At 44.5% G+C, this 23706-nt stretch overlaps 1 protein-coding gene across 1 annotated transcript in view; it reads left to right on the top strand.

Moving 5' to 3' along the window:
- The window catches only part of LOC132524544 (solute carrier family 23 member 1-like), a 44803-nt gene that overhangs the window by 11211 nt on the left and 9886 nt on the right, over nt 1-23706 (top strand). Inside the window, exons 4-8 of the mRNA XM_060156612.1 lie at nt 9252-9411; nt 17324-17505; nt 18427-18547; nt 19644-19800; nt 20630-20883. Coding sequence (XP_060012595.1) covers nt 9252-9411; nt 17324-17505; nt 18427-18547; nt 19644-19800; nt 20630-20883 — 874 coding nt within the window. The remainder of the gene's footprint in view (nt 1-9251; nt 9412-17323; nt 17506-18426; nt 18548-19643; nt 19801-20629; nt 20884-23706) is intronic.

The following is a 23706-nucleotide window of genomic DNA, read 5'->3' on the forward strand; positions in this document are numbered from 1 at the left end:
TAACCAGTATTTAATTATGTACTTTTCTAGACTGCAAACAAAAATGCTGGTGCAGCAATGAGATTTCAGATCTTAATGATTAAAACCATCTTGAATAGTCAAAGGGAATGATGAGAGGTAAAAACAGCTTCCCTAATAAGAGCTAAAGAGCGTAGTGTCCATTGTGGGGTGGGCATCTGCAATCCTTGGCGGAGGGGTGGCTGCCTCCCTGGTGTGAATTTAGGGGTCTTGAGTGTGTCCCTCAAGGGCCTTCCTCAGTTAAGCGCTCAGTTCCAAAATTCATGTAAGGGCATACTTCATTATCTGTTTCAAAAGAAAGCATTAAGTTTAAATGCAATCACTAGAGGAAATTATTATTGACTATGTGTAATTCTGGGTCTTAACTCCATCTCTGGAATTACTCATGATTTTTACCCGGGAATTTCTTTTTCTGGAGTGGTTTCAAGTGATAGATCTCCCTTTTCATTTTCCTGGGAAAGTCTCATGTGTGGAGCAAGTACTTCTGCCCAACGTGCATTCAAATCTGGCTTCTGTGTAGTCTTGCCCGAATCAGCCTGCCTGGCATTTGTCCTTTTCTTCCATGGACCTCCCTGCGGCCAAGCCCTGATTTGTCCTAGCTCTGCATCTGTTACTGGTTCTGCAGAAAGTCCATGCCCATCGCCAGAGGTCTGCAGCCATCTTGCCCCTGCCCCATTGAAAACTAGGCACCAGGTGTGCCATCGAAGTTCTGTCTGGAACAGAAACAGTGGTGGCTGTTGGCAGTAGAAGAGTGACCTGGTAATCAGTCACATCTGAGGAGGGAGAGGGGATGATGTGTCCCAAAGAGGGGCCTGGTGCTGCTTCTTCCTCTGGGTTTAGGTTGGGTAGTTAACTACACGGAAGGTGTGGGACATGCTTTCCTACAGGGTAGCAGGTTCTTACGCGCTTGGGGTAGGAAGCTCAGTAAAAAGATGAACACTAAGTGATCTTTGTCCAATAGTGAAGGAGTTGGGGCTCTGAAGGTACCCAGGGTTTCTCACAGCAGAGCGACCCTTTTAAGTTCAAGAATTCATCAATCCCATTCGACATTCCTGAGGCTCTGCTCCCCATTCTGAACTATTTCAAAGAAAATCCCTGTGACACCACCCTTTGCCAAATCATTGGATTGACTCCAAAAGGGAACATCAAAATGATGACACAGGTGAGGTTGGATTCCAGCAGCTCAAGCTCCAGATGTCTCTGTCCCCAACGGTTGACCTCTTCCCCAGAAGCCCCTCATGCTCTACGTGTCCCAACCCCAAACCCCTTCTGGGGGCTCATCCTCTCCAGGTTCCTGGGTGCCCAAGCTGTATTGCCTTACCTAGGGGAGACTTAATTCTCCCTCTCCTTTCTACCCCTGACAATTTTTGCATTAATGTTATCTTGGAGTCCTCATGTGGTTTTTTTTTTTTTTGTTTTTTTTCAAATATTTTCTCTGCTCTTCATTTTAAAAATATTTATTTATTTATTTTAGGCTGTGTTGGGTTTTTTTGCTACGCATAGGCTTTCTCTAGTTGCGGCGAGCAAGGGCTGCTCTTTGTTGCGGTGCGCAGGCTTCTCATTGCGGTGGCTTCTCTTGTTGTGGAGCACGGGCTGTAGGGGCACAGGCTTCAGTAGTTGCAGCACGCGGGCTCTAGGGCACGTGAGCTTCAGCAGTTGTGGCACATGGGCTTAGTTGCTCTGCGGCATGTGGGATCTTCCCCGACCAGGGATCAAACCTGTGCCCCCTGCATTGGCAGGCGGATTCTTAACCACTCTTCCACCAGGGCAGTCCCTCGTATTTCTGTGAAGAGGAAATTAAAAAAAATTTTACCAAAGCCATGATAATTAAATTAGATAATGTATGTAAAGTGCTTAGCTCAGTGCCTGGTACGTAAAATTTATTTTTCACACCAAGAAAAGGGTATTACCATAAACACAATTTTGCACCCTCCCTGCCTTTGTAAATTATTGAAAAAAATTTAAATGTGGTTAAAAAAACTCCTCCCCCTCCTTTTTAAACATACACAATACATTATAAATATCATTCCATTTCAATAAACACATTTCCACAATAGCACTTTTAGAAAAATATCACTTAGTATTCCATATTCTAGAGTACATAACATATTCTAGTTTAACCATTTCCTATTAAAGGACATTTAAGTTGTTTTGAGCTTTTCACTATCATAATAGTGACCAACATAATTCATAATTATGAGAGAGATGCATCTTATGTGTATTGATAATCATTTATCTAGTTAAAGACAGAGAAGAGACTTGAAGAAGTGTTAAAGGTTATTTCTGGCTGGTATACATTGTATAGGAAAGGTATATATTATATGTGTGCTGATAAAGTTTATCTAGTTAAAGATTAAAAAAAGATGAGAACAAAATGTTGATGATTATTTCTGGGTTGTAGAATTAGGGTGATTTATTCTTTATATTTTTATTTACCATTAATTTTTCTTCAGAGTCCATGTGTTTCTTTATAACTGGGAGAAATGAAAACCATTTAAAAATTTTTTTTAGAGAAGTATCAGGATATGTTTTGTGAGCCACACCCTTTGAATCTTTGCCTGAGAGCAAAAGTCCAGTAGGCTGCCCATTACCATCTTGGAAGGGGGCTTGATAGGTAAGGCTCAAGGCTACAGCCTTGAGACAACTTCCTAGATTCTTTGTCACTTCACCTGCTTTTATCTCTGTTTTCCCCAATGTGTTTCTCTGTGGAGGTCAGCATTAAAGCCATTAAAAAAAGAAAAAAAGGAGAGTTGTGCTTGTCTTTGGGGCAGATCAGAAGGGAGGACTGGAACAATGAGGGTGGGTGTCAGAGGTACACTCAAGGCAGTGGGTAGTGATGGGTTTAAAGAAGGCAGACAAACAGCCTTCCCCTACCAACCAGAGACCTCCCCCTTCCCCCCTTTCTTCTAGGCAGAAACAAGCACTCTCATCCCTCCAAGCTGATTATTTAGTTATTTTCCACCGTCTCTAATTAATGCACTTCTGTTTTAGGCACTATTGACTGAAGTGCCAATATGGATGACTATGATTTCATTTTCTTTCACAGCCCCTCACTCCCACCACATACAAGCATATTTTCCATCATCCTATTCTCATACCCTCCCAGCATAGGTCAATATTGAATGTACACATTATAATGACTGGGATGCTATTCAGAGCTGAATCACAAAGTGATTCCTTTCCTGCCCAAGTTTTTGTTTTCCCTGAAATTAATATCTTTCTTTTTTAAATAGTCTTTAGTTTCTATCTGTTTGTTTTTAACTCAATGATAAACTCCCTGCCTGTTGTCTAAATCTCTTCTTAATAATTTCATCACATCAGGTAGCCTATCAACTTCATCTTCTTGATGTACTACCTCCTGGGGCTCTCTGACTTGCTGAAGTCTGGAGCAGTCGCTGTCTGTGCCTGGTATACATTAGATATGTCATCCTGAGATGCCTCTTTACCCTTATTCTGGGAATTCCCTTCATGTCAGTTTTCAAGTCTAGATCTCTTGTTCCCATGTCTTCCTCTTTTTTTGGTGGAACACGAATATGCAGTAGTTTCCCGAGAGAACACATGGGAGGTAAATTCTGTAAGACTCTGCATATGTGAAAATGTCTTGATTCTATTCTCATACTTGATGGATAGCTTGGCTGGGTATAAAATTTTAGGTTGGAAATAATTTTTTTTTTAGAACTTTGAAAGAATTGTTCCCTTGCCTTCTAGTTTCCAATGTGGTTTTAAGAACTCCAAAGCCTATGTGACATTCCCCCTTCTGCTGCAGAATTTTGTACAGGCCCAAGTTGTGCTGAGTCTATTTATTATTTAACTGGGAGAGATCTATTTATTTATAGTGTCTAACATACAAGATCAACTATGATCATCCTATTGCTAAATCCAATAGACAACTGTTCAACTAGACTTGACTTTTGAGCTTCCATGTTGGTCTCTGCATCATCCAATTTTAGCAAGAATCTTGCTCAGTCACTGTAGCCAGAATCCCCACCCTCACTCTCTGATTGGTTTTCTCATTTTTCACTATCCACAGGTGATGTCTGTTCACCTTGGCCTGTTTTCAGCAAGAATCCTGTTCTTACCCCTGATGCTTCCTCTTAGTAACTTTCCATCCACTGAGCCCCACCCTGCTCCTTGGCTATAAATTCCAAGTTTTCCTTGTCACATTGGGAGTTGAGCCTGATCTCTCTCCCCTATTACAAAACCCCATCGTAGTAGCCCCCCTTGAATGAAGTCTGCCTTAACGTCTTTAACAACCTTCATGTATATCATCTTATGAAGAGTACATGAGAGCTCAGAGAGAAGGGTTGAAGCTTAACTTCCCAATACTTCCAAAAGGTTAGCTGTTTCTGTTTTATGGGCCCAAATGGAACTACTAAGAGATGAGAAAAATTCCCCACACAATCATTAGCATAAACTGTTGAAGAAGTTTGTCTTTCCACATGCCCTCTTATCAGTTCTTATAACAGACACACTTTTGCAATTTGGCCCAGTGACTCAGACTTTCTGATCAGGGCTCTGCACTTACCAGCTTAGCCCTGCCACTGGCACCTGCCCCCAGCATCATTTTCCTCATACAGAGACAGTGCAGTATTGTCCTACCCACCCTGAAGTACTCTTGGGATAATTATATGAAAATGCTATGTAGTTTTAAAATACTATATAAACTTAGATGTTGATAGTACCCCCACGACACATTTCTGTGGCTTTGACAACCTAAAATATCAATCCTATCAAACTTCTAGGAGACATTCCTGAGACTGCAGATTTTGACATTTTACATGCAAGTTGTTGTTTTAAAAGAAAATGGTGGGAAGTTTTCTTCTTCAGACTTGAGTATACAGATGAGATGGTAAAGGGTGAAGGGAAGAGGAAGAGGGATAGGGAAGGTCTTAGGAAACAAATCTTGGAGAACCAACCTGCAAGAAATGGGAATGCCAGACAAGAGCTTAAAAAAAAAAAAGTCCATACTATAACATCTGTTATTTGAGGAAACATTAAGAAAATGTTTTGGTGTACACTACCTTTTCTAGAAGTAGCCACACATTGCAGAGGGAATAAAAATGAAAATTACTCTATTTATTGAGCTCTTCTCTTTCCCAGGCATTGTGCTAATCACTTACATATAGTTTATCTTCACAGCTACTCCTTGGGAGAGTAGTATTATCTTTATTTTGTCAAAGAGGACACTGAGGCTTGCAGAAGCTGGGCAACATGCCTAGGTCACACAACTGATAAGGTAGAGCCTGATTCAAACTTGCCTTTGGTCTACACCATGCTCTTAACTGGTGTTACAGGGCAATGGTGATAAGTAAGGAAACCCAAGCACTCATGCTGGTTAACTCTAAGACCTTGGGCTCCAAATCCCCTATCTATAAAATGACAAGGCCAGGCTGGATACGCTTCAAATGGCTCTTCTATTTCTAAAGTGTTGAGTTTTAAAAATCAACAATCTATGGTTTACAAGAGAGACATTTAAGTCAGAAGGCGTATGTATAATAATAGTGAATCATACTCATGGGAAAATTTTAAAAATAGGAATTACCATCATGCTAGCAGATGAAAGTAATTGTGAAATTAAAGCAGCTCTGAGATACACATTAAGGTCACCATGAAAGGTAAAAGATACATGAAGCAATAAAGCCTTGTAGTGATACTGAACGCACACGTCTTAAACATGTACCAGGAAAGTGCGTAAAAGAAAAACTAGCAGAAATGCAAGAAATACATGTAGATCTCTCTCCCTCTCTTAAAAAGGTACCAATGAGAAGTTATGAGAAAGAAATGGGAATGCTAACAAAATGAGGTGGGGAGGGGGAGAGGAATGGATGGAAAATGGGATTGGAAGGTCTGAGTACAGAATAATGAGGGAAGAATTTATGGATACATTGTGTGAATCTAAAGGTAGCACATAAGAGTACTCTCCAGGGCTTCCCTGGTGGCGCAGTGGTTGAGAGTCCGCCTGCCGATGCAGGGGACACGGGATCGTGCCCCGGTCCGGGAAGATCCCACATGCCACAGAGCGGCTGGGCCCGTGAGCCATGGCCACTGAGCCTGCGCGTCCAGAGCCTGTGCTCCACAACAGGAGAGGCCACAACAGTGAGAGACCCACGTACCGCAAAAAAAAAAAAGAGTACTCTCTAGTAAATAAATGGAAAAAATTCATCTTGCTCTTGAACATAAAAGGTATTCTTAGCAATTACAAAAACATAGAGGGAATTCCCTGTCAGTCCAGTGGTTGGGACTCAGTGCTTTCACTGCTGTGGCCCGGGGTTCAATCCCTGGTCGGGGGACTAAGATCCTGCAAGCTGCGAGGCGTGACCAAACAAAACAAAACAAAAAGGTAGAAAGTCCATATATCACATTATCCCAACTACATGTAATAATCCTTTTTTTTTTTAACATCTTTATTGGGGTATAATTGCTTTACAATGGTGTGTTAGTTTCTGCTTTATAACAAAGTGAATCAGTCATACATAAACATATGTTCCCATATGTCTTCCCTCTTGCGTCTCCCTCCCTCCCACCCTCCCTATCCCACCTCTCCAGGCTGTCACAAAGCACCGAGCCAATATCCCTGTGCCATGCGGCTGCTTCCCACTAGCTATCTACCTTACTATGTTTGTTAGTGTGTATATGCCCATGACTCTCTCTCGCCCTGTCACAGCTCACCCTTCCCCCTCCCCATAACCTCAAGTCCGTTCTCTAGGAGGTCTGCGTCTTTATTCCTGCTTTACCCCTAGGTTCTTCATGACATTTTTTTTCTTAAATTCCATATATATGTGTTAGCATACGGTATTTGTCTTTTTCTTTCTGACTTACTTCACTCTGTATGACAGACTCTAGGTCTATCCACCTCATTACAAATACATATAATAATCTTGAAAGGAACATGAACAGAGTTAGAAAAGTGCTGAGCTACTTGAAAATTTTGAAGTGCTCCCTTAAAGAAGTTCTAAGTTGGGGATGAATTCCTGCATATAATAACAAAAAACATTTTTTTCAACAAACATAAAGCTCACCATCATAAAAATTGTTATAAATATATTCTGACAGTATCTAAGTTCTGTGTAACGAGTAGACAGTTTATAGACAAGGAAAAACATATAAAATCACACGAATGAGTGCACATCTATTATGACTTAATGAAATGCAAATTAACATTGGTTAGGGTTTCGTTATATACCTGTTAAACTAAAAAAATAAAATAAAATAAAATGAGAAAACCCAACGTTCGTAGGATTTTGCAGCACTAGGGTCAGTGCTGGAGAGATGGAAAAGAAAAATAATCATCCCTGACCTCATGGAACCCAGTAATACTGAAATGGCTGCGGCAATGGTGGCATGGTAATGGCGGAGTGCTTTTAAGCAGAGTCATAAGGTGTTTAAAGAACCCCTGAGAGTCAGTTACTATAAATGATTAGTTTGTTAGTACAAGAGCTAACAGAGAAATGTGTAACTAGAATATAAGTGGTGTTTTGTCTCAGTCACCATGGTATCCCCAATACCTGGCGACCAGTGCCTCTCACAGAGCAGGTCCTCAATAAATATTTGTTGAATGAATGAAATGTGCATATGGAATTACAGCAAAAAATTAAAACACAATTCTTGTATTATATACTCTGTACATATGATATGCAAAGATTTCTATGTTCATTTTAAAAGCTCAAAAGGATTTTGCAGTGATATAAGTATAGCATGTTTCCCTTCTCTGTCAAGATACTTAGCTTCATAATTTCTATGCATTTTAATTGAAGTATAGTTAATTTACAATGTTGTGTTAGTTTCAAGTGTACAGCAAAGTGATTCGGTTATACAAATATATATATATATGTATATATATGTATGTGTAAATATATACATATATACTTTTTCAGATTCTTTTCCATTATAGGTTATTATAAGATATTGAGTATAGTTCCCTGTGCTAGTGCTATACAGTAGGTCCTTGTTGTTTACCTATTTTATGTATATTAGTGTGTACATGTTAATTCCAAACTCCTGATTTATCTCCCCCCCATAATTTTTTAATTAAAAACATTATTCACACATACCCATTCCACCACCCATATGTTCCTGCCCTGTGTGTGCCATATATTCCAATCTGTTTTGGAACCTTATGGGTCTAGATTTATGAATCTAGATTACTTGTTCTCAGCCCTGGTTGACATTAGAATCACCTGGAGCTTTAAGCCCTCCCCATGCCTGGCTGCACCCTCTTGACAAGCCCACTAACTCATCTGAGGGTGATACCCAGGCATTGCTGATTCCTACTTTCAGCCCACTTAGGCAGCAAAACTTTATATTTTCATTAAGTAAAATGTGTTCAGTCTTTCTCAGAAATAACCCTTTAAGCTGTCTTCATGGAATCCTGAGTTCAAAAATAGCCTTCTAGTATTGTTAAGAAAAAGTACCTAAACTGGGTGTGCTATAGTGACAAATGCAAGCACGAGGCCGACGTCCCTTTGTTCCACCCCCCACCCCAAATTCTAATATGCAGGGCAAAGAGACTAGGTGAGCCTTGATAGCTTCTGACCTTCTAGTAAGAGAGGGTTATTGGAGGTTGACTTATCAGGCTACATTCACCTTGAAGGGAGACAAGTCAGATGGGCTAGAAGTTCTGCTAGAAGTTCTCACAGAGGCCAGAGTGAGACACCAACGAGGAGGAAGAAAGACGTGGGTGGGGGATACGCCCTGATAATTGACCTCAAGCCTATTCAGTCCAGGTGATAAAAAGGAGCCTGAAGGTAGAGGTCTGGGATTGCTGTTCATTTCTGAAGAGGCAAAGGAATCTGGCCACCCAGACTCTAGGCTGTGCATCTCTTGTCAGTGGGTGGAACTCCACATGTGTGAGCTGTGCTTTGATCCTGGGGTCTGGGGAAGATTCTCTGGGACTGAGGAAGACAATGGCACCCACTCAACATGTTCCCTGAGCTCTGTGCTACCCCCAAATCGTTTCCCAGCACCTGACTCTCTGCTCCTGGGCTTGTATCTCCAGGACTGGGGTTAGGTCTGCTTGCTTTCCCTCTCCACCTCTCCTACCCGTCCAAAGTCTGGCAGGGTTCATGGGTCTGACTTGGAGCTTGGCAGGAGTTCCCTGTAAACTGAGAACTGCAGGGGTCATGTGTTGCCTTGAAACCAAGGTAGGACTTGGGATTAAAAGGCCTCCACTGGGACCAGTGACAGACCAGCGCTTAAAGAGCTGATTGGTAACTCTCTCCTTTCCCCTCCTCCAGGCTGCCCATTCTCCAGGGAGGAACATTTGCTTTTCTGGCACCCTCCCTGGCCATGCTGTCCCTTCCCACCTGGAAGTGCCCCATGTGGACGCTCAATGCCAGCCTGGTGAACACCAGCTCCCCTGAATTCACTGAGGAATGGCAGAAGAGGATCCGAGAGGTATTGGGGTGAGGGGGATGGGGTGAGAGGAATGGAGTGGTCCTCAACAGGGGCTCCCGAGTTGATTCATTTGTTCAACATTCATTGTTCAACTCATTGCTGAGCAAGATTCCAGGCTTTAAGATACTTGGCCCTTGCTTAATTCAGTTTTATCAGCCAGGGAAAGAAACTAGTGGCCTTGAAGCAGGCTCTGAAGTTTGGCCATGCTCCAGGTTGGCTTATCTAAACAATAGATAAGGAAGCCAGCACACAGGATTCTTGGCAGAGAGCATAGCCATACCCTCAGGGACAGTAGACCTGCTAGCATCCAGACCCCAACATCCTCACCTGACCTCCTACGTGAGGGGTCAAGGACGGCCCATGGGTGGGGTACTGTATGAGAGAGTGAAGGTCACTTGAGATTTCTAGGAAGCCCAACCAGCTTCCTCCCAGCTTGACCTTAAATATGTAGGCCTGGAGTGAGGCTAAGGACCACCTCCTCTGGAGCAGGGACAGTTACACAAGCACCGTATGGTACTGGGTTTCCAATACAAGGTAGTTTGCTCAGGCATGAATCCAGCTTTCACTTAATGTCTTCAGCACTAACTCACTAGAACTGGACCAAGGACATTCCTGAACTCAGGGCTATGGACCTAGAGCAGAGTTTATTCCCTAGATATCCTTAGGAGTTAAGCTAGGAAGCCTTAGCCCAGCCAGGGTCCATCCTGCACCCCACCCAGTCCATGTTCAGCATCCTCACAGCCTCATGGCTGCAATAAGGGTCACATCTGCTGTATATGAAAGATAAAGAAAGAGGGAAGACAGAGGAAACATGGTAACAAGATTCCTATTCTTACCCAGATTTGCCCAATGAGAAGGAGTAGAATTGACAAAACACTCCAGTGGGGGTGAGGGCTGGGGCGGAAGGACAATGGTGTAAGTCCTAAACTGATTCCAAATACCTGAGAACCAGGAGTGCTGATGTCTGGGGGCAGGAGAAGGTGGATGACTCAGCTCAAGCAGAGCAAATTAGCTCTTCTGCTTTTTGGTTATGTGAGGCCCTCAAAGGATTGGATGGCACTCACCCACATTGGGTAGGGCCGTCTGCTTCCTTCAGTTCACACCAATTCAAATGCTAACCTCTTCTGGAAACATCCTCACAGACACACCCAGAAAAAATGTTTTGTCAGCTATCTGGGCATCCCTCAGCCCAGTCAAGTTGACACATAAAATTCACCATCACTGTATGTTATGTATATGTTCAACTTTAGTAAACACTAGCAAATACATTTGCAAAGTGTATGTTCCAATTTACACTCCCACCAGCAGCATGTGTGAGTTCCAGTTACTCCAAATTCTCACCAACATTTTCTCTTTTTCATTTTAGCTGCTCTGGTCAGTGTATGATGGTAAACTTGTATCATTCTTTTATGATGTTATTGAATGATTTAGAGTTAACTATAAATGTCTGTCCTCATCTTGTAGGTCTATTTGACCACCTGGGGTCATTTTTGCTCCTATGCTTACCACATTAGCTGGTGACTAGAGGTCAATATCCCAAAATAGACTTCGTTATTTATCATTATTTCCATGACTTTCATTGAGTATCATGTAAATGACCTATGAATTAGTCCATGACCTATTTTAAAGTTCAAACAACAGACCGTGTCCTAAATATGCCAGCATCATAGTAGCTTTGGCTACTTTCACAGTGTTCATTCCTCATTGTCCATCCAGTTCAGCACAGTATACTCTGGGTCTAGTTTTATTAGATGTGTTTCAGTTTGGTAGAATCAACTCTGATGCCAGCATCCCTCATTCCAGATTGAAGACGTATCTAGAAATATGGCTAAGAAATCATTTTCTTATTTCCAACATTTTAAATGCAACGGGCAAAAGTAGCATTATTCAATACCATAATTTGGTAACTCCAGTTCTTCCTGCCGCCATCTTTCTTTCTGCCCACTGTGAGCCTTTCTTAACCCATTTCCTTGCTCCTGTTGGAAGAGGAAGTGCTGAGTCCTTCTCTGCTAGCCTTTAAAGAGCAGGCAGGAAAAGTAACACTGTTAAACCCTCCTTGTGTGTCCTTCCCCAACGTACTTTCAAATGATTTAATAAGTATATTGTCACTGTAGCCTCTCCACTGGGTAGGATGCATCCTGAAAAACACCACACTTTCCAATCCGGCCCATAAATACCATCAGAATTCCAACAAGTCAAATTAAATTGATTCTTATTATTCCTATCTTAGGGAACACAACCAAATCCCTAGTCCTGGGAAAATAGGGTTTCTTTACCTTCTCATTTCCCAATCTGTCCTTTACGAACTGCTCCACTAGTGACTCAGTTTAGTGCCCCACTTGTAGCTTGATCTTACACTATCCTGCCCTGCAGGGCCTGCCCTTCCTGCCTTTGTCACCCACATTTTGTTGCTTCAAGCACACGTTCAAATTTTGCAATAATTTCACTCCTTTGGAAAGTGACATGAAATATGAAAAGATCACTTGATACTGTATTTCTTGGTCCATTCCTGTCTTGTTCATGCTGTGAAAAGTGATCCTTGAGCTGTTTGATATATAAGTTGATCTTCATGCTGGTGGGCAATCTGAGTTGCTAGTCTCTTTATTGTAGCCTGTGCCAGGGCTTCAGTGGCAGGATAGGCAAAGCTCAAACCAGAAACACTGTCCATACCAGTTTAAAAAAATGTTAAAACCTCCCATGCTCTGTGGACTGTCCAGTATAGGCAGCCTGTCAGTTCTGTGATGGGCCATTTATCCTCATATTCTCCCACCAGAGGCACCTGTGCCCAGCGCTGTTGGCAATCTGGATCATCCTGGGCAACGCAGGTGACTTCAGAGAGAGATGGAGATTATGTAGTTTGTGAGCCCGCATATGCATGGCTTGTGGCCCGAGGTGTCATCTTGTGGGCCCTACTGACTACATTCAAAATCTTACTTCCCTCCTCTTTTTAAGACATAGGGGCATCTACGTGAACCACCAGTATTTGAGATTTGACTATAAAGTCCTTTCCCATAAAAGGTGAAATTTCAGTAGAGCCTCTATGATGCACTTGCCAGACCAAACTGCTAGTCCATTGGCCACAGCCCGAGAACCTATAGAATTCTAAAGGGATGACTCTGGGGGTTTATGTGTGTACTGTCAGTCACATCACACACAGCTTGGTCCTTTGGCTGGACTTAGACTTGCCTTCCTTCCTCCATCAAGGTCCTTCTGTTGCAATGTTACACTCTTTCAGTCTCAGTCTTTCTCAGGTGGGTGAGCAGCACCTTTAGCAAGACTCCAAGCAGTGCTTTTTTTTAAAAAATCAATTTATTTATTTATTTAAGGCTGCATTGGGTCTTCGTTGCTACAGGCAGGCTTTCTCTGGTTGCGGTGAGCAGGGGCTACCCTTCGTTGTGGTGCGCAGGCTTCTCATTGCCGGGACTTCTCTTGTTGTGGAGCACAGGCTCTAGGTGCATGGGCTTCAGTAGTTTGGCATGTGGGCTCAGTAGTTGTGGCTCATGGGCTCTAGAACGCAGGCTTAGTAGTTGTGGCGCACGGGCTTAGTTGCTCCGTGGCACGTGGGATCTTCCCAGAGCAGGGCTTGAACCCGTGTCCCCTGCATTGGCAGGCGGATTCTTAACCACTGTGCCACCAGGGAAGTCCCCCCAAGCAGTGCTTTTTGAATTCAAAGATCCACATAGTGGGATCCAAGGCTCTGTTGTTAGAGATAGATTATCTCGTGAGGTAGTGTCCACCCAGGGGAGGGGGACTGTCACTTACTCATGGATCCTATGAACGCCTCCTTGTGTAACTGCCTTTTCTTTTCCTGAATATAACGATTTCCCTTTAATTAGCACATTCTGTTGATGATCCCCTGCCTTATTTGAATGTCTTTCTGACATCACTCAAGATACCATTGGGATCTCTGATCTTGGAGTTATTTGGTGCCATTCAGTAGTGCTCTAATTCCAAATAGTGCCCCGTAGCAGACGACTTAGGAATGGTCCTTCAGAGGGAGAGTAGTTGAGTAGCTGCTCTGGGCCGCCTCCACACCAAGTGCCCCACGCAGAGCTGAAGCGCCAGGCATCTGCCAGGGTCAGTCCTCATTCAGCATGGACAGAACCACTGACGCTTCTGGTATCTCAGGAGCACTGTGCTGGTCAGGACACCACTCTGAGACCAGTCTGAGCCATAACTTGTGAATTTCAGCCAGAACCTTCTGCTGTTCTTCCCTTTCAAAAACAGCCTTTCTGCATGTGGCCGTGCTCTGGTATACAGTCCAACAGTGCACCCAGATGTGGATGTACTTCAATGACCTATCAAGTTCTTGTGCTTCCTTTTTTTCTCAAGGTGGACCCAGAGTTAACAGAGGTTTTTAATGTTTAAAGAACTTTTCCATGTAGTTCCAGACCAAGATATACCTAAGGATTTCATTTGTCAAGCGGGTGGGCCCTGGATTTTTGCCAGGTCCGTTGGCCAGTCTTCAAATGCTGTGTGTTGTACCACCTTTTCCAAAGCAGGATGTATTTCTTCTTCAGTGCAGCCTAGTTTTATTATATCATTGATAACATGAATCACAAAATACATGTGGTCTGAGGTTTTGGGGGGTTTTGTTTCTGCTGTCCCCCAGGGAGCCAATACTTGGCTTTCGTAAATCCAAATTAAAACTAAGCAAAGAATAAGAAGTGGATTTTGTCAGCGAAAATTTAATTAACTATCAAGTTAAGAAGAAAAAATTGGAATTTTATTCGAGCCAAGCTGAGGATTATAAACCCAGGAAGCAGATTCTCAGGAAGCTCTGGGAACCCTTCCACCTGTTAGAAGTTGAAGGCACAGTCATATACATTTTTGAGACAAAGGATCGAACATCAAAATGACACACTGATACTTTACGTAAAGTCCACCAAGGATACATTGTCCAGATAAGCAGGTACAAAGCGAGCAGCCAGTCCCCATGACCCCCTACAGAGCTGGGAGGGAACGCTGTTCTTTTAAGAAATTACATTGCTAGCATCAGAAGAAAGAAAAACAATTGATCTTTACGGTTGAGCAGGCCCCTTATCTTTGAGGAGCTCTGGTTAATGTGTAATGCAGGTTCACACTGCACATTAGGGAGGGCGGAGGCCCAAACACACACACAGAGAGAACTTTATGTGTAATTTTTTTACTTGTCCTGCCTTAAAATATAAGTTTTATTTCATCAGTTTCCTTACCCTGCTCTGCTAGATGCCAGGGGCAGGATTTCCCTTCCACTTAGACCTACTGAGAACTATAATTTTTTGTGCAGGAATCTCTTGCCTTTGTGCTATCCAAGAGGAAAGATCTGACAAGTTAATTCGTCTCTTCTCCTACCTAAGCACTCTGCTGCTCGAATTCTTCCTGTGTTCTCATGACCTGTCTGCCTCAACACTGCAGTGGTCTGAAGCAGTTACTTTGTGTTTTGAGGACACAGTATTAGTAGTGAGAGAGGATGTTTAGGGATGTTTGGGTCATGCGGTGCCTGCACTGAGCACAGGATCCCAAGTTACAGACACAACCATGTTTTTTAAATACATTTACCATTTATTTTTGTGTTTGTGAGTCCTCTAAAGCAGGAGTCAGTAAACTATTGCTCTTGGACCAAATCCAGCCTGTAATCTGTTTTTTACTGCCCACCAATTAAGAATGGTTTTTACATTTTAAAAAGTTGTTTAAAATTTAAAAAAGAATGTGACAGAAACTGTATGTGGCCCACAAAACCTAAAATGTTAACTATCTGGCTTTTTACAGAAGAAGTTTGCCAACCCCTGCTCTAAAGCAGAGGCCCCAGGGTGGGAGTTCTCTTACCCAGATCTAAGACTGTAGCCTCCACTATTTTTTTCCCACATTGCCTTCAAGTGTCCAACAGTGAGTACAAACCCAGAGTCTTATTTGTGGTATTTTAGCTCCATCTGCTGGTCCAGTGTTTTTCACCAGTGCTGTAAACAAGGGAAAATTCTTTCAAGCTTCAATCTTCTTTTATTAATTGATGGATTGGTTTAATTCACTGGGCCAGCCTATTGGAATTTAAGGTAGAGTTTCCATGTTTCACTAAGTTAAATTTGTTCACACACATCTCAAGTCTTGAAGCCACCAGTGGTTAGCAGTCCAACTCTACATCACGATACTAGCCACAAATGAAAGTGAGGCAAATATAGGACCAATAGGGGTGTCATTACTTTCTGGGAGATAAGAAGTAATAAAGAGGACAAGTAAGTAATGATTATATTTTTAGAAAGTGGTGGTAGCAGAAAATGTAGAAAACTCTGGGAAGAGATGGCAAGCTCAGTTTTCAACACATTAGACCAACTTAAACTTCACCTTCCAGTATTATGGTGGTTTTAAATTGTTTATATCCTTGTGTATGCTTATGTATACGTGAAATGAATGACAGCAATGATAAAAAGGCTAGGTCGGAGAAATTAGGATTGCTTTGTTACTATAAAGTACTCACGCCACTCATGATGTGGTATAGTGTTATTTGAAAGTGAACTTGGGAGAATTCCCGGGTGGTCCAGTGGTTAGGACTGCGCTTTTACTGCCAAGGCCGTGGGTTTGATCCCTGGTTTGGGAACTAAGATCCGCAAGCCCTGTGGTGTGACAAGAAAAAAAAAGGGGGGGGGACTTGGATTAGCTGTAAATGTACATTGCAAACTCTAAAGGAAAAAAAAAGGATAATGGTTATGCTAAGAAAGGAGAGGGGAAAAAAAGCTCAGTTAAAACCACAAAAGGAAGAAAACCAGTAGAAGACAAAAACAGAAATGAAGAACAAGGGCAACAAATAGAAAATAGTAATGGTTATGGTGGATATTAATCCAACTATATCAATAATCACTTTGAACGTCATTGGTCTAAAGGCACAGAGATTGTCAGAGTGGATCAAAACACAAGACCCAACTGTATGTTGTCCAGAAGAAACCGGCTTTAAATATAAAGACACATGTAGATTAAAAGTAAATGGATGGAGAAGAATATACCACGTTAACACTGATCAAAGGAAAGCAGGAGTCAGACTTCTTTCTTTTCAGGAAGAGCAGACTTCAAAGCAAGGAACATTTTCAGGGGTAACATGAATAACACCCATATTAGCAGGGTAGAAAAGGAGAAGTAAAGTAAAACTCAATCAGTCCAATAGATCAGGGGTTGGCAAACTACAACCCGTGAGCCAAAGCTGGCTAGTTGCCTGTTTTCTGTTTGTTTGTTTGTTTTTTTATAGCCCGCAAGCTAAAAATGGTTTTATATTTTAAATGGTTGAAAAAAAAATCAAAAGAAGAATAATATTTTATGACATGTCAAAATTGTACGAAATTCAAGAATAATATTTTATGACATGTCAAAATTGTAAGAAATTCAAGAATAATATTTTATGACATGTCAAAATTGTACGAAATCCAAGAATAATATTTTATGACATGTCAAAATTGTAGGAAATTCAAATTTCAGTGCCTATCAGTGGAGTTTTATTAGAACACAGTCAAGCTCATTTGTTTCCATCTTGCCTGGAAAAGTTTCAGCTGAGCCTGTACGGTCCACAGAGCCTCAACTATTCACTCTCTGATCCTTTACAGAAAACCTTTGCCAACCTCTGCAATAGAAAGTAGGAAAACAGAGACAAATAAATCAGCAAGATGTTCAATACATAACTGGGTGATGCCAGTATTACGAGTCATCACATTATCACTGTGATCAATAGATAATCTTGAAATCTACTTCCTGAAAAACTTCACATTAGGTGAAAATGTCCAACAGACAGTTGGAAATAGAGGACTGGAGAGAGGAGTGAGGTCCGAGCTCACCTTCCCTCAGTTCCTCTGGGGTCCAGCTTTGCCCCTGCACTGCCTCTGAAGGTACCACCAATCTGGGGGGCCCCGCCACAGGCTCCCAGGTGCTGAGCCCCATGCTTCCTCTTCAGCTGCAGGGAGCCATCATGGTTGCTTCCTGTGTCCAGATGCTGGTGGGCTTCTCAGGCCTCATTGGCTTCCTCATGCGCTTCATCGGCCCCTTGACCATTGCTCCGACCATCTCCCTGGTGGCCCTGCCTCTCTTCGATTCTGCGGGCAATGACGCCGGGATCCACTGGGGGATTGCTGCCATGTAAGCACCCTCTGGGGAAGGTGGGCCGTCTTTGGAGGAAGATTACCCAGTAAGAAGAGTGAGTCCTGGATATTGGCAAACTCTGGTGGTTTACAAATACTTTCACAAACATCACGATACCTTAAAAGCAGTGAAATGGCTACTTAGAATGTATTATTACTATTTCTTATGTTGTCAGTCCTCACAGACAATAAGTTCATCACAGGCAGGGTATAAACATACTTAGCGTAGGGTTCACAGACAGCTGATGCTACCCGTCCCCTGCCTCCTAGGTTTTCACTGAGCAAATATTTGTAAACCTCCAGCACCTGGGAAGAGTGCAAAGACATGGCCCCAGCTCTCAAGCATTTTGTAGCGTAGTAGAGGGATAAGACTTGTGTCCAAGTGCCTGTGACACCAGGAGACAGTGATGAGAGTCACAGTGTGCCGGCTGGTTCAGGGGATGGGGTGGTGACAGCCAGCTTGCCGAGGGTGGGGGGTGGTGTCAGGAAGGCTTCCCACAAAAACAGGCCTTCAGCATTTAAACAGAGCTTTGAAGGGACTTGGGCATGACCCTGGACACGCTCATTCACTCTGTCTGTTGTGGTCTGACCGCAAGGACCTGCAGGACCACCTGGGAGAGAAGGTGGCCTGACTCTGGCCTCACTGGCTTCAGTCTGGATCTGTGCAGCTGCCATGCTTATTTCTCAGGCCCCTGCCCACTGTTCCTCTTCAGCCACCAGCAGCCTCTGAAAGGGGCCTGCCCACCTTTTCAGAACTGGCAGGATGCTGCCTACACTGCAGAGCAGGGCCTAGATGGGGACCCTCCCAGCACAGCCACTGCCCCATAGTCCCAGAGACACGTGATGGCACGCCTTCCCGGACCGTTGCTCGTGATGAGCCCAAGTTTGCCAGGTTGGGTGTGGTTTGTTTCTGTTTCAGGACCATCTTCCTCATCGTGCTGTTTTCTCAGTACCTGAAAAACATCGCGGTGCCTGTGCCTGTTTACGGAAGAGAGAAGAAGTGTCACACCTCTAAGTTCTACCTGTTTCAGGTCTTCCCTGTAAGAAGCGCTCCCCACCCTCTGCCATTCTTAGTTGACTCACCTGGACAGTGAGGGACAGCCTGTTGCTCTCCCAGATGGCCCCCAAGTCAAATGCTCTCCACCTGCAGCGGCCTCGCCTCCTGAGCCTCCCTTAATTGCCCCGTGGGTGGTGGGAGCCTTGGTGTAATGCCATCCCAGATCTTCCCTCATTGCTTCTCTCCCAGGAGTAGAGAACTCGCCCCAGGTTGCTGCCCTGGGCACTGCTGTGGGACAGTCTTCTCGTGTCCCTGGGCCGTCCTCATAGCATGGCACTGGGGGAGACAGCCAGGCTCACCGCTAAAGGTGCAAAACTAAGGGCCAAGTTGCTTAGATCAGGTTCTTTCTCATTGGCTCCTGGATAATTCAGATCCTGCTGACAATGATGGTGTCTCCTTTTTCAGAGCCTTCTCTGTTGAATTTGCTCCACTCTGTCAAGTAGGTGCCATTGCCAACCACACAAATGTGTTTTCAGGTTCAATTTATCTGTGAAATACATTCTGCATTATAAAAAGTTACTTCCACATAGTGATCTCATTGATCCCTCAGCAATCCTGTAGGCCAGTGGTTCAGAAGTTCGGTATGCATAAGAATCACCTGGGGACATTGCTAAAAATGCCGATGTCAGGGGTTCTACCATCAGAGCTTAAAAGTCAGTATATCTGAGGACCTCACTTTAAGAAATCCTGCCTCAGGCTCTGCAGAGCAATGGTTGTAATTCCATTGTACAGATGAGGACACTGAGGCTCAGGGAATTTGATCCAGGGTCATGGGACCAGCAAGCAATAGAGAGGGAGTCAGACTGCAATCCTTCTGACCCAGGCTGTGTCCACTTTCCTAGACATTTCTGCCTCTACTTGACGCAAGGTCTCCCCACAGTTTAGTTTCTCTATTCCCGTAATGTGTTCATTATCCATTGACACAGCGGATTCCTGTTGTCACTGGAAGGGTTTGTAGCCCAACACTTCCTCATCTCAAAGAGCTTTCCCGACTCCCTCCTTCGCCCACCCTCTCTGGGAGGTGTGGGCAGGTGCAGGGGTGGGGCCCAGTGTGAAGGGCGCCTCCCTCCCTCCGGCAGGTGTTGCTGGCGCTCTGCATCTCGTGGCTGCTGTGCTTCGTGCTCACAGTCACCGACGCCCTCCCCTCGGCACCTGCAGCCTACGGGTACCTGGCCCGCACAGACACCAAAGGCGACGTCCTGAGCCAGGCTCCTTGGTTTCGCTTCCCTTACCCAGGTAACGAGACGCCGACGCCGGGGCCCATCTTGCCTGGGGCATGTGCTTCCCAGGACTGCCCGTGAGGCTCAGGCACCAGAGGGGGAAATGAGTAGAGCCGGGACGGGATCTCCTCCATGGGATCTGGCAAGGAGGGACAGGCCCCACGGAGTCCATATGAGACCCCCTAAGAGAGGAAGGAGACCCTTGGGTGGTCCTAAGAATGCTTTGGGGGTGGTAGACCAAAGGTTCCCTCTCCCAGACCTACCTCCTTCCTGGCCCGCATGCCTCATCCCCTCCTCCACATTGCTCAGGCCCCATCCACTGCGGGTGGGGAAAGCACAGAGGGATCCTGACCTCTTAGCCAACCTTTGGGTCTCCTCGTGGAACTGGTGGATCCCACACAAAGGAGGCTTGGGACTGAATTAGAACATTTCTGGGTTGCTGGTCAAGGGCATCTCCTTTCCCTGCAGTTCTTGGCTCAGGGTGTGAGAATAACCACGTTCCAGTTGTAGGGGTGAGGAGGTCCTGGCCTCATGGACTGGGGAGCCAGAACCTCCCTGAGTAAGAATCCTGGAGGCCTTCAAAAGGCTTCAAGGCCTTCCCGGAAAGAGGCCCGGTTTCTGGTTCTTTTTGTGCACTGTGACCTCAAGGTCAGGGCCTCTGACCTACCCTCAGGGAGGCACGGGAGGGCAGGAGTCTGAGACAAAGCTTCAGGACAGCTGTTGGGTTGGAAGACATGTTGCCTGGTCTTTAAAGCCTTCCGGAGAACCCTCTGGCAAGGGAATTATTTGGGGTCCAGCAGCCTGTTATCTTCCGGATGAACATTCCCTCTGCGCTGCAATTTCAGGGCAGTGGGGCCTCCCCACCATCAGCCTGGCTGGGGTCTTTGGGATCGTCGCGGGGGTGATCTCCTCAATGGTGGAGTCGGTAGGCGATTATTATGCCTGTGCCCGCCTGGTGGGGGCACCACCCCCTCCGAAGCACGCCATCAACCGAGGCATCGGCATCGAGGGCCTGGGCTGCCTGCTGGCAGGGGCCTGGGGTACGGGGAACGGCACCACCTCCTACAGCGAGAATGTCGGGGCTCTGGGCATCACCAGGGTAAGGCTGCTGACAGTGGCCCCGGGGGTGGGGTGGTGGGTGGGCAGCCTGGGTACCTGAATCTGTCATCAGTGTCTTAGCCTCTTATTGTTGCTGCAACAAATTATCACAAACTTGATGGCTTCCGACAGCCCAGATGTATTATTTTACTGATCTGGAAGTCAGAATTCCAGTGCGGGTCTCACAGGGCTACAGTAAAGGGATTGGCAGGGCCGTGTTCCTTTCTGGAGGTTACAGGGGAGAATCCATTTCCTTGCTTTTTCCATCATCTAGAGGCTGCCCACATTCCTTGGCTCTGGCCCCTTTCCTCCATCTTTAAAGCCAGCAACATGGCGTCTCTCTGACCTTTCTTCCTTAGTCACATCTCCCTTTGACCACAGCTGGGAAAGATTACCTGCTCATAAGGATGCATGTAACTAGGCTGGGCCCACCTGGATAACTCAGGCTACTCCGTCCATCTCAAAATCCTTAATCACATTGCAAAGTCCTTTTGCCATTAAGGTAACGTATTCACAGGTTTGGGCATGGACATCTTTGAGGAGCCTTTATTTTGCTTACTATACTTGACCTTCTTGGTTGTGGTCACCTCCACCTGAATGTCCCAAGGGTACCTCACACTCAGAATGGCCTCTATTATGCTCAGTCCATGCCCCCATCCTTACTTCTTCTCCCGTAAACCTTGTCTTCGTGAATTCACCCAGTCATCCTTAACTTCTCTCTGTTGTGTGCTTCTCACAGTGGATTCTGTTTTCTCAGCATGCGTGCTGCCCTCCTGTCCTCTTGTCTCCATTCCCAGTATCACAGCTTTATCATCTCCCACCTGGACATGGCAGTATCCCTAACTGTCTCTTCCCAGGATCTTGCCCATCTCTAATCTAGCTACCACATGGCTGCCCAAGGATCTTTCTAGAACCCAATTAAATTAGTCCCTGCTTAAAATCTCTTCCAGGCTCCCATTTTCCACAGGAAAGCCTCATGAGGTCAGCAAGAATTCTTCAAGATGTGCTTTCTTCTTCTTACTATTATTTATGGCTGCATTGGGTCTTTGTTGCTGTGCGTGGGCTTTCTCTAGTTGCGGCGAGCGGGGGCTACTCTTCGTTGCGGTGCGCGGGCTTCTCATTGCGGTGGCTTCTCCTTGCGGAGCACGGGCTCTAGGCACGCAGCCTTCAGTAGTTGTGGCTCACGGGCTCTAGAGCGCAGGCTCAGTAGTTGTGGCGCATGGGCTTAGTTGCTCCGTGGCATGTGGGATCTTCCCAGACCAGGGATGGAACTCGTGTCCCCTGCATTGGCAGGTGGATTCTTAACCACTGCACCACCAGGGAAGTCCCCAAGATGGTGCTTTCTAAGGTGACTTAGAAAAGAATATCATTACGATGTTGCTTTCCTGTATGCTTCAGTGCATAGGTACAGTGTTTCCCAGCACAAGTGAAGTGAGCTTTGGAAAGTACTCACTTTCCTCCACCCACATCCCCACCCTGTATTTTCTGATAGCTCCCTTGGACCTATCTACCTCTGTACCCTGCATGGCCTCTGGCCCATAGTGAGAGTTAAAATCTGTGAGCAAACAGCAGAGCCAGCACCCAACCCTACGGCAAGTTCTATGTGCTTGGACACTGTGGACTCTTTGACATTTCCCCAAAGTTTCAAGACCTTAGGTGCAAGTGAGAGGAACATTTTTCTACGTGAGGGCCACTGACCCACACAGAAATGTGGGAATGGCCTGTGTAAGTATAAAGCAGCAAATATTTTTCTTGCTGAAGGGAAGATATCTCACGCAGAACAGAAAATTATATTCAATAAACAGAACAAAAAATTTTTTGATGTGTCATTTCTAAATTAAGACCCTTTACAGGAGAGGGAAAGAGCAGGCAAGAAAAGATACACAGACACCAAACAGGCTACAAATCCCTCAGACCCATTAACTCTGGTTTGGACTCACACCTCCCCCTTGTGGCCCCGTGTTGCATCTGCATTCATGGGCTCTGACCTATTCTTGGTTCTCCCCTGGTCAGTCCGGAGAAATCAGGCTGAAGGCCAAAGATCTCCCATCACTTTTCTAGGGTGTCATGGCTCCCAGCCCAGATGTGAATCCTGAGACCAAAAGATGCCCAGGGCTGCATGATAAATTCCGTGGTAGTAGGATTGGGGGTGACCTGCCATCTTTATGAGACCATTATTATATGCAAAGGGTATTGGTTGAACCTGACAAGTTGATCTATTGTGCTTAGAAGCACGCCTTTGTTCCCACAAAGGCACGGTTCATTGCTAGGGTTGTAAACAAAAAAAGTTATTTTGATATGGTTAATTCCTATCACTTGTCTTCTAATGAAGACAGTTAAATAAATTAGCTCTTAAACTGGAAAGAAAAATAAGCAAAGGCCGAATCTGCTACTTTATTGCTGCATTAATGGACTTCAAGTTGTTGACACTAGAGTATCTTAAAAAAATGCTTATATTGTGGTAAAAGACACATAACATAAAATCTACCATCTTAATTATTTTTGTGTACAGTTCAGTAGTATTCAGTGTATTCACATTGCTGTGCAACAGATCTCCAGAACTTTTTCATCTTGCAAAACTGAAACTACACTAGAGTATCTTTTTTTATTTTTTTAACATCTTTATTAGAGTATAATTGCCTTACAATGGTGTGTTAGTTTCTGCTTTAAAGTGAATCAGTTGTACATATGTTCCCATATCTCTTCCCTCTTGCGTCTCCCTCCCTCCCACCCTCCCTATCCCACCCCTCCTAGGTTCTTCATGACATTTTTTTTTCTTAAATTCCGTATATATGTGTTAGCATACGGTATTTGTCTTTCTCTT

This window comes from Lagenorhynchus albirostris, chromosome 8, assembly GCF_949774975.1.
Source record: "Lagenorhynchus albirostris chromosome 8, mLagAlb1.1, whole genome shotgun sequence".
Classification (NCBI taxonomy): domain Eukaryota; kingdom Metazoa; phylum Chordata; class Mammalia; order Artiodactyla; family Delphinidae; genus Lagenorhynchus; species Lagenorhynchus albirostris.